The sequence below is a fragment of the Musa acuminata genome, chromosome BXJ2-11, assembly GCF_036884655.1.
Source record: "Musa acuminata AAA Group cultivar baxijiao chromosome BXJ2-11, Cavendish_Baxijiao_AAA, whole genome shotgun sequence".
Taxonomy (NCBI): Eukaryota; Viridiplantae; Streptophyta; class Magnoliopsida; order Zingiberales; family Musaceae; genus Musa; species Musa acuminata.
The window spans coordinates 25820463-25831695 of NC_088348.1; the positions used below are offsets into that span (position 1 = coordinate 25820463).

General features: G+C 33.8%; 1 protein-coding gene across 1 annotated transcript; it reads left to right on the forward strand.

Annotated features, from left to right (window-relative positions):
- Positions 1–4283: 4283 nt before the first annotated feature.
- Positions 4284–10500, forward strand: LOC135626748 (multiple organellar RNA editing factor 3, mitochondrial-like). The gene is made up of 7 exons (XM_065132328.1): positions 4284–4712; positions 4806–4897; positions 5011–5076; positions 5269–5518; positions 7195–7237; positions 7320–7416; positions 10074–10500. Exons 1-4 carry the CDS (start codon positions 4345–4347, stop codon positions 5352–5354), a joined length of 612 nt encoding a protein of 203 aa, XP_064988400.1. The 5' UTR covers positions 4284–4344; the 3' UTR covers positions 5355–5518; positions 7195–7237; positions 7320–7416; positions 10074–10500.
- Positions 10501–11233: the final 733 nt, after the last annotated feature.

The window sequence follows — 11233 nt, forward strand, 5'->3', positions numbered from 1 at the left end:
GGGAGAGTATGATGTAAGGAATATTTTTAGTATTCTTAGTTTCTCTCTAAGGTGTCTAGAGAGGATAATATATATATATATATATATATATATATATATATATATATATATATAAATAATTTATATAAGAGTATCTATAAGAAAGTCATACTTGTGTCTATTCTTTCTCTAGGATCTCTAGTATTTATCTATAGATGTAAGTGGAATTTATTGAACTATGTCAAATCTTGTGTCTATTTTTTGATATATTATTTGATTATTTATCTCCATGGTTCTCTTTTTTATTATTGTTTATTTTTCTCTCCCTCTCTAAAAGTGATACAAGAGCTCAAAGAGCTCAAAGTTAGATATTAACAAGAATAAATAAAATTTCTAGTCAAGAAGCATAAAAGTGAATAAATTACTTGAGAGATATTATTGAGATTAATAAATATTTTAAAATTTCTGAAACTAATATTCTAATGAGACAATGAATCCTAATACAAGAAAAGATCAAAGAAAATCATAATAATTAAGGTTTGGTTCATCTATTAATATCTTATATATCCCTCAATTTTAATAAGAAGAGAATAAGATATAAAAAAATATTTTTTGTGCATCTCGACTTCTCTTTATGGTATCAAGAGAAGAGAAGATACTCTCTTTTAAATAGTGTAATATATATATATATATGTATATATATATATATGTGTATGTATATATATATATATGTGTATGTATATATATATATATGTATGTATATAAATATGTATGTATATATGTATGTATATATATATGTATGTATATATATATATATATATATATATGTATATATGTATGTATATATATACATGTATATATATATATGTATATATATATACATGTATATATATATATACATATATATATACATATACATACATATACATACATATATGTATATATATATATATATATATATATATATAAGAATTTATATAAGAGGGTAAAGTGTTAATTTTTATAATTGATCTCACGTGATAAAAGATTTAATTTTTCTCATATATATATATATATATATATATAAGTTCTCAAACCATATTAAATTTGGTATCAATTTTTAATATATTATTTAATTATTAATTATTAATGTATATAAATATGTATGTATATATGTATGTATATATATATGTATGTATATATATATATATATGTATATATGTATGTATATATATACATGTATATATATATATGTATATATATATACATGTATATATATATATATACATGTATATATATATATACATATATATATATATATACATGTATATATATATATACATATATATATATATACATGTATATATATATATACATATATATACATATACATACATATACATACATATATGTATATATATATATATATATATATATATATATAAGAATTTATATAAGAGGGTAAAGTGTTAATTTTTATAATTGATCTCACGTGATAAAAGATTTAATTTTTCTCATATATATATATATATATATATATATAAGTTCTCAAACCATATTAAATTTGGTATCAATTTTTAATATATTATTTAATTATTAATTTTTATATTTTAAATTATCCTTTTCCTCGGTAACCGTATATGACATTCTCTTCTTGCCTTGTTTCCTATATTACTATCCATGTCCATGGCCTTGCTCTCCTGCTCTCCTCTCCCCACCACCCATCTCTCTTAGAGGCTTCAGCTTGGACTCTTCTTTCCCAACAGGAACCGCTCTTTGTTCCTCACCAGGTCTTCTACTGACAGTAGAGCAGGCGTGGTGAGTCTTGCTATTACTCCCGAGGTGAAGCTAGAGAAGAAGGTGGAGGTGGCCGGTTTCAGGGACCCCAGATGAATCAGAGAGACATGATACTCAGAAATAGTTTCACGGATGGAAAGAACGATTGGGACACTATAATAAAACATTCTTTTTGCAACTATATTCTTGTCATGATTCTTTCTTTAATTTACTCACACTAAAATACTCCTTTACTTATTTCAGCAGTTCATTTCTAGTGCATAGGATGCAAATTAGAAATAATTTTATTTTTATTTTAAATACTTACAAAAATATAAAAAAGAAAAACCCAGGCTGCTGCAAAATATAGATTATATATGAAGTACCTCAATACTTGAAATCATTATATCAGCAGAAGCAAGAACTTTAGAGTGTAGTATAATATCATTAGCAGGGAAGATTATTCATGAACCAACTAAAAATATTAATTATAGTGGCTTGCTTCACAAGACCTCTCCAGGAAACAACCTTCTATGAGAAGCAGTGGCAGGCAACTTGGCAACTGAGTAGGAGCAGGTTAGGTTAATAAGCGGAGGTTGGATTGAGTTCTACCATCAAGGCTTCATCAACATTAGTTATATGGAAAACTTCATACTGACGTGCAAATCAGACTCATTTTGTAGCTGATTGAAGTTGGATATTTATAGAACCATTTTATCTGCTTTTTGGTCTGTTCTCCTGTTATATGATTCTTGAACTTGTGGTACGCTCCCTGTATTCTGCTGTCATCTATCTGATTGAAGTGCAGTGTATACTATATAAGAATTAAGATCTGCTGTCATATAACAATAATCAGATCATCAAGTTAGAAGTATAAGAATTCACAGCTTTCTTGTGATCTACGTGAAGGCGGGGGCGTACTTCGAGAACGTGGAGGTGGGGAAGAGCAAGACGAACCTGCTGTTGATCGGCGACGGCATCGGGAAGAAGGTGGTGAAGGCTAGCAGGAGTGTGGTGGACGGATGGACCACCTTCAGGTCTGCCACAGTCGGTAAGCCACCTTCCTTCATCTTCTTCTCTTCTCCTACCTCCATGATTTCTTACAGTTCTATCGTAAAAGCCACCTTCCTTCATCATCATCTTCTTCTTCTCCTCTTCTCCATCCTCCATGATTTCCTACGGTTTCATCGTAGTAAGTAATCAAATAGATAACGAAGAGACCAATGACCTCTTGCCATCATAAAAGCTCCAACATTCACTGGTGGACTGCACGTGAAATTTACAGTGCGTGGGTTGCACAGAAGAAACAGCATGTAGGACAGACTAAAGAGGGGGAGTAGGTAATCCAGGTCAGATCACTAGCTAGTACTTCTTTGGTATGTTCTTGCTAGATGTCCTTCTACACCTGTGACTCTGTCCGCTCCTCCGCTTATGCATGCCTGTGAGCCACAAACTCTTCCTACTTCACTATCATCATCATCATCGTCATTTCGACCTTCTTTGCGGTCCAAATCCATGGCAGAAACTGCAATATAATGGCAAGCATTTGAGAGTGGGAGCAGCAAAGCCATGGCTGTGTTCTTCATCCGTGTTTTCCAGTTCAAGTAGGGTCTTCGCTCTGGTCAAGAAAAGCCGGTGCTGCCATGGGCAGGTCGGTGATAGGGAAGATGCCACTGTACACTTCAATAATGGTGTTGGTTAGGCATAATTGAATGCTAGTTCACAGAACATATATGAAAATAATATTAGTGTTGGAGGTGTCATTTACATCCTCGAGCAATTATGGTAATGCATGGTGGAAAATATTTATGTGCTTAAGATTCGAGATAGATGAATTAGAGATTTATCTGGTTAATTATATATTACCCCATATATCTATTAGTATCATTATTTTTTTTATTTAAAAAAAATATATTAGGATCATTATAATTTTAGGAGTAAAAGTGATAAGCAAAAAAATAATTTTAATATTTAATATCGTTATACTTGTTATAACGATCAAATACAAATATATTAAATAAATTATTATTTTTAAAGATTATCTTATAACTTGGTATATGCCCAATTGATGTGATATGTTTTATAGAAAGGATAAGTGATAAGGGTGAGATTGAAACCCAATATCTTCCATATCTCATACAAATATATCACACTGTAAACTAAACAAAAAAAAAAAAGAGATGAATACATCATAATTTACATAATTATTTTAAAATTAAAAATTTCATCTTAACAATTGTTTAAACCTAGAAATTAGATACAACATTCATTGAACCTATTTTAATCTAAAATATATCGATATCAAGATGATACCAGTGAGATAATATTCCTCTTAACAATTTTTTTCTAATAACAATTAGACGATATTCTATCTATTTGAAAAATTAAAATTCAATCTTTATAATATTAAACTTTATATATTCTGATACACTTATCAAAGTGTATTTATTTTTATATCTTAGAACTTAAATGTTAATTTTTGATTTCTTAGCCTTTTTTTTTCTTTTTTTAGAGAGAGATTTAAACAAGGGTTCTTATAATATTGAGTACAAAAACTTTCGTCAGCCACACCTCCGCCTCCATAACCCTAAGAGAAACCCCGTCGCGGTCATGGCGGCTGTCGCCCAGCGGAGGGCCTCCCATCTCCTCTCCCGAATCCTTCCGCGGTCGCCGCTCTCTCGCGACCGCGGTCCCCTTGCTCGCCTCACCGCCGCCGCCATCGATGTTGCCCACCCGGCTGCCCCCGCGCTGCCGTGGCTCTTCGTCGCCCGTCACAAGGCGACTTCCGGCTCCGGATACTCCCCGCTCAACGACCCGTCCCCGAACTGGAGCAACCGCCCGCCAAAGGAGACCATCCTCCTCGACGGCTGCGACTACGAGCAATGGCTCATCGTCATGGAGTTCCCGGAGGACCCTAAGCCGTCCGAAGACGAGATGATCGGAGCATACGTCAAGACTCTCGCGGCCGTCGTCGGTTCGTAAGTGACCCGACTCTCACTCGTGGCGACATGGGCATCCGTGGCTTAGAGCTTTGAATTTTCGGTCTAATCATGGTGCTGCGTTGATTTCAGTGAGGAGGAAGCAAAGATGAGAATCTACTCTGTTTCCACCACAACCTATACCGGATTTGGGGCTTTGATCTCCGAGGAGCTCTCTTACAAAGGTATCGCCTTGATTAGTTTCCATGTTTTAGTTTATGGATGCAATTCTTGGGAGAAATGATTAGGGTTTTTGCTGCTTCTTGCTAAAAGTTGGTCGGGATTTGATTTCGGACAGGATTGCCTGGAGTGCTGTGGGTACTGCCTGATTCTTATTTATTTGTGCCCAACAAGGACTATGGAGGTTGGTAGTGTTCCTTTCTAAAAGTTGGTACTTATAAATATATAGCTCCATGTCTTTTGTTTTGTTGCTTTTGGTAATTATATTTGGTATTCAAAGATTTCCACTAAGTTAACTGATGCAATGGGTTACTTTCTTGCTAATTGCTTTGCTGATGAATACCTTTGTTTTCTTTTTTACGTTGGAATCCTACAGGGGATCTATTTGTCGATGGCAAGGTCATACATAGACCCCAATTTAGATTCACTGACCAGAACCAGGCCGAGACCACGGTACGATAGACGATGAGAAACAATGCAAGTCGAAAGAAGGGAACCAATGATGAGAGGCACTTCGGGGAAGAATCAGGGTCAGTCCGTCCTTCATCAGCTGTCTGAAAATCCACAAGGATGCAGCAGTGGCAAGCCAGAATAATAGAATGGTCCACCAAGAAAAGGTCATAGAGGTTTGTTGGACTGTGTTCATAAAATTGTTTATCCAAAATGGTCATCTGATATATCAGTTCTAAATTAACATGTAGAAGGGCTATATAATTAGATGTTCTAATTTCTTCTCTCAAAACAAATTGCTAACTTTTTGACAACTTAAAACATTTTGGAAGTTCCACATACCATTGCAGTAGAGTGAATGACACTGATGTGGTTCCCTCCAGAATTCTAGATGTATAACCATTGTCTCGTAATTTTGCTTTTACACTTTCGTCTAGTGAGATGGAATGGAGATGTGATGCTATTTGTATTCTTGATTTCATTTGGCTAGCCTTGGTATTTTAGAGGCTTTACGTACTTCCTTTCATTTCCTTTCCTTGGAAAGTAAGCACCTTAGGTCTTGTATCCTTTCTGTGTATATTATGGGTTGCCAAACAAAGAATCAGAGAGGCACACTATTTGTTGCAAATTGAGGAAGATTTGACTATGAGACCTGTCAATATTGACAATTCATGAGATGTCTTATGTAGAAAAAAGATATAAAGACCATTTTAATAGATTCACAAAAGTGGTCATCAAGAATGCTGTTACAGACCTGTTAATGATATGGTTCATGAGAGTTGTCTTCTGTACAAGAAAGATAGAGGGGCGAGTGAAGAACAGACTTGTTCATCTGTTCGGAAATGTCAATTACTGATGGTTATATATGTAGGATGGTTACAAAGAGTGGTTGTCAGGAATGCAGTTACAGATCATTATTTTGAGTTCCTATACCGCAATATATGTAGAAGTTTGATAGGGGTGTTATACACTGTTCCTTCTTGTACCATAGCTATCAAGTTCTTTCCCCCTTTGAAGCGTTCTTATTTACTCGTTACCAGCTTTCTTGGCTTCTGTCTTGTTGTGCCTGTAGAAAATGGTTTACATCTATGCTTCTGCATAATAGTTTATGACAAAACTTGTCAGGATATAGTAAATGTCTCGCACCTTTTTGAACTGCTATATTACTTTTGTTCCTGAGAAATAAGAAACTGTTAAGTTTATCTTTAAATATTTTTATATCTACAATATTGTTCTTAAAATCCTTGTCAACAATTATTTCTTCATCATTTTTATATTTAATTTTTTTAATATATCAAGGTTTAAATCAAATACTATTAATTTTTCTTGATTTTTTCTTATCCATTTAGTCTCTTATAACTAAATAATATTTATTCTTCTTCTAATCATAATGTCTATCAATTCTAATCCATTTCCTAAAAGTAATTTTATATTTCAAGTTACTAATTTAAACTCCTATTTGTGGATTAACTTTTTTACTCCCAATGGTCCAAAATAATGAGAGAATTTTTACATAATTGGCACCACATCTTGGTGTCGATGTGATGGGCTATTTCTAGATGACCTCCTAGACCACTATTTATAATTCAAGACATATAGGTGGTTAAGGTTTCTCATGTCACTTTCGGATAACGACCTAGCTTTATATTGAAATCGATTAAGATCCATGTTCATGATATCTGATATAGTTTTATGTTGACTGTTAGTGACCTAATGTAATTTTCATCTTTTTCATCCAGACTTGGGATTTATTTTAATAGACGCTATTGCTTGTAATTTCTTGATATAGTATAATTAACATGGCCAATTTATCTTAATTTTGATGAAATCATGGGTTTTAATGTTTTTCTAGAGCATGATTGTATGGCGCTTCTTGGGAGCTTGAGAGCGATGAGGTATTGCTTCCTCTCCTTTGTCTATTCCCTTCACCTCTTCACTTAGAAATTTTATTCTCTCTGATTCTTTATAATTATGTAGGGTTTGCATTCAAATTGAGATATTGGAAAATGTACATACTTGTCATGGAAAGAGAGGCTTATGTTCAAGTTAAGAAGTCTATAAGATTGGAATCAAGGTATCTATAAAAATGTTATGATCCCTAGTCTTGATAGAAAATAATTTGCTTATCATGGAATGAATTACAAATTGCATTGATCTGATATGATTTTTAACTTTGATGTCATATATGTGTCGAGGTGTCTCTATTTGACCACCAAAAAACCAATAAAGAAAAATTACATTTTTGTTAAAATCTAAACATATGTGAGCCTTCTTATCTTTGGACTAAGATTATTCTGTCGAGATGATAGTTGAAGTCATTCTGGGTTCTTCTTGATCTTTCTATGTTATACTCGTACTTATTAAATATGAACTATGCTTATAGGAGATTTTTTTTTTTATTATGATGACCTCCCTCTTGTAAGTGAAAATTACATATTAAAGTTGATTCTAGAGAATGTCATTTTTTACTTGCAAGCATGTCATCAAATGTGACTCTGAATAATGTGGTCATCCTCCATCTTCGTATTAGTGATCCCTGGTCTTGCTCGACATGGTTATGTTTAGCTTCTTCTTCCATGGTGAATAGACCTTGTTGGCTAATTGGGAACTTAAGGCTCCCAGAGGTAGTGTGTCGCTAAGTCACTATCTTTCCATGGCTCGATGTCGGTAAGGAGATTTCACCTTTGTTGAAGCACTTCTTCGAGGGTGGTAACGATGAGACTAGCAATCCAGAGTGATACATGAGGAGTGGGTAGATGTTAACATGACTTCTTGATTATGTCCACCTCATCCAACACCAATATTAACAGAAATATTCATATTTTTAGTGTAGCTTGCATTATTAAGCAACTGCTAGGGTTGTCGTCACTAAACTTGGCCCAGAATGGCCAGTCTCCCTCATGATAAGGTGGCGGCGGTGGCAAAGAAGCAACACCGGCTTCATCGTTGTGCTGCTGCCCCATCTGCTGCATGAGGTATGTGGATGATTGCTCGCCACCCTTGTTATGTGTTTCAACTCTTTCCTCATCACCACCACCTTGTTTCTTTTCTTCATTCATATTTGCTTCCTCCTTCTCCGTCTTCTTCTTTCCTTCGACAAGACGCTTTGTGTCATTGCATCCTATATTCTTGTCATGATTCTTTTTTTAATTTACTTACAATATTCTTTCTTTTTCTTCTTCTTTCCTTCGACAGGACACTTCATCTTCGTTTTGTAACTATATTCTTGTCATGATTCTTTCTTTAATTTACTCACAATAAAATACTCCTTTACTTATTTCAGCAGTTCATTTCTAGTGCATAGGATGCAAATTAGAAATATTTTTATTTTTATTTTAAACACTTACAAAAATATAAAAAAGAAAAACCCAGGCTGCTGCAAAATATAGATTATATATGAAGTACCTTAATATTTGAAATCATTATATCAGCAGAAGCAAGAACTTTAGAGTGTAGTAGAATATCATTAGCAGGGTAGATTATACATGAACCAACTAAAAATATTAATTATATGTTTTCTTTGGAGTGGCTTGCGTCACAAGACTTCTCCAGGAAACAACCTTCTATGAGAAGCAGTGGCAGGCAACTTGGCAAGATGATGATACAAAAGCTGGTAATTCAAGTGTCAAAGACTTAGCTGCACTGAGTAAGAGCAGGTTAGGTTATTAAGCAGAGGTTGGATTGAGTACTACCATCAAGGCTTCATACTGATGTGCAAATCAGACTCATTTTGTAGCTGATTGAAGTTGGATGTTTATAGTACCTTTTTATCTACTTTTTGGTCTGTTCTCCTGTTATATGATTCTTGAACTTGTGGTATGCTCCCTGTATTCTACTGTCATCTATCTGATTGAAGTGGTGTATACTGTATAAGAATTAAGATCTGCTGTCATATAACAATAATCAGATCATCAAGTTAGAAGTATACGAATTCACAGCTTTCCTGTAAAAGAAATATTTTTTAAAAATTTTAAAAATATTTATAACTTGACAGTAATAATAATAATAATAATAATAATAATAATAATAATAATAATAATAATAATAATAATAATAATAATTATTATTATTATGATGATGATGATGATGATGATGATTATGATGATGGACCAAATAATAATTCGAAGCTTCTAGAGCCCCGTGGTAAGAATCCTATTGACCAAATAGATCGGCCCGGCCCGAATGGCCCAACCGACACGATATACGAGCTTTGCTAGACCGTTGGAATCCTACTCCCATTTCGTTTCCCAACCGACCACCGCCCTCGATCCCGTCTCGAATGTCTTTCTTGATTGAATCCTAGTTCTTTTCATGAAATCTGTGTTTTTCTTTTGCATCCATGAGTGGCACTGACTGATCTCAAGTTTCGTGTGATCTTTCGAGGGTTTCTTCATTTGTTGTGTTTTTTTTTTCTTTCGTTCTATAAGATCCGTTCGTAGGGTTCTTCATTTTGTTTGTCTCACTGTAGGTTAAAGTGGAGATTTCGCTGATGTGTAATCTCCTCATGATTCATCTTTTATCATCGATAATCTCCGCAGCTTTTATTGATTTCTTGCGTTTCATTGTCTTTCTTTATGCTTGTTCTTGGGACCATCTTTTTCGGTTTTGGCTGGGAGAACCCGGCTCGCGGATCTCTTGACTGCATCTTTTTGATAAATAGCTGGCATCTTTTTTTCATCCATTTTGATGCGTTTCGTGTTCTTACCACCTCGTTTGTGCTTTCTTTTCTAGGTTTGGAAAATCAGTATCGCGGGTTTCTTGTCTTCGAGGACTTGTGTATGACTATCCTCCGAGCTCCCTCTTTTGAAGTGGAACTTTGATGACACATTTTGGCAGAACAGAACCATATTTCAAGCTTGCGGCCGCTGGGTTGTTGTATTTCTAATTTGTTTTTCTTTTGCATCAATTTAGCTTTTTTATAAATTATGTTTTTTCTCTAATAGAAAATGTAGGATTTTGTTGCTTCTCTAAATTCTGGAATCATTCAGCATCTAAAATCTAGGCGAGAGAACTTCATCTGGCGCTTGATTCAAGAATCTAAGGTCCTATTTATTCTGTAGTTCTTTTTTTAATCTCTGAGTTGTTGTCCAATTGTGTTTTTTACGTCCTTCACTGAAAAAAAGTTTATTCTTTATTGCAATTTTGGTGTGTGGAATTATTTGGGCGATGCATCAGGTGATGAAAGCTTAAAATGTAATCTTAGGACACCTTCCTACACTGCCCAAAGTCTCCTTGGGATGTGGATGAGGAAAAAAAAATCTTATTCTTATGATGATGGCCCATCAGATTACTATCTGTGGGGCCCAGTGTTGATGGTTTCTTGGTACATTATTTAATAAATGTGTTTGGAGTCAATATTATTTTTTCCATAGGTGAATAATAGATCTATAGAAAAACATTTTGCAAGTTACTCTAGTTGTGTGCAGAGTACTGATATACTCTAGAACTATTAGCTTACAATCACACTGCCCTATAAATTTTATGATCACTTTTATTGGCAACTTCATTCTTTCAAGTTCCTTAGGGTAATTCCTGATGTGCCTTATAAATTTACGATCTAGTCCTTTTTTTTTTCTTGTCTTAATGAGATTGTTTAGAAAATTTTTATATGTCAGCTTATGATGATATGTTACATAAAGTTGGAATTTCCATACGAGGTTGATAAAACTGTATTTTGATGTAAAGCTTATTAAATGTATTTTTTGTAACATAAGAAAATAATTGTCTTCACTAGGCAATACTAAATTAACTTAAGCTACAACATATATTTTTCTTGTTAAAGAACTTCTATTTTGTTTTAATCACTTCTTGTTTACTAAGGAGTGGTTTTAGTTTTAGTCTATTATCTGAACAAGTCATTATTCCTGTTGTATGCTTAAATTTATTAGTCA

What these genes read in the sequence shown, in the direction of transcription:
- LOC135626748 (XM_065132328.1), top strand. Translation starts at nt 4,345, where the DNA reads ATGGCGGCTGTCGCCCAGCGGAGGGCCTCCCATCTCCTCTCCCGAATC. An exon ending in CTCGCGGCCGTCGTCGGTTC is followed by an intron (nt 4,713 to 4,805) that starts GTAAGTGACCCG and finishes CGTTGATTTCAG; the next exon opens with TGAGGAGGAAGCAAAGATGA. An exon ending in CGAGGAGCTCTCTTACAAAG is followed by an intron (nt 4,898 to 5,010) that starts GTATCGCCTTGA and finishes GATTTCGGACAG; the next exon opens with GATTGCCTGGAGTGCTGTGG.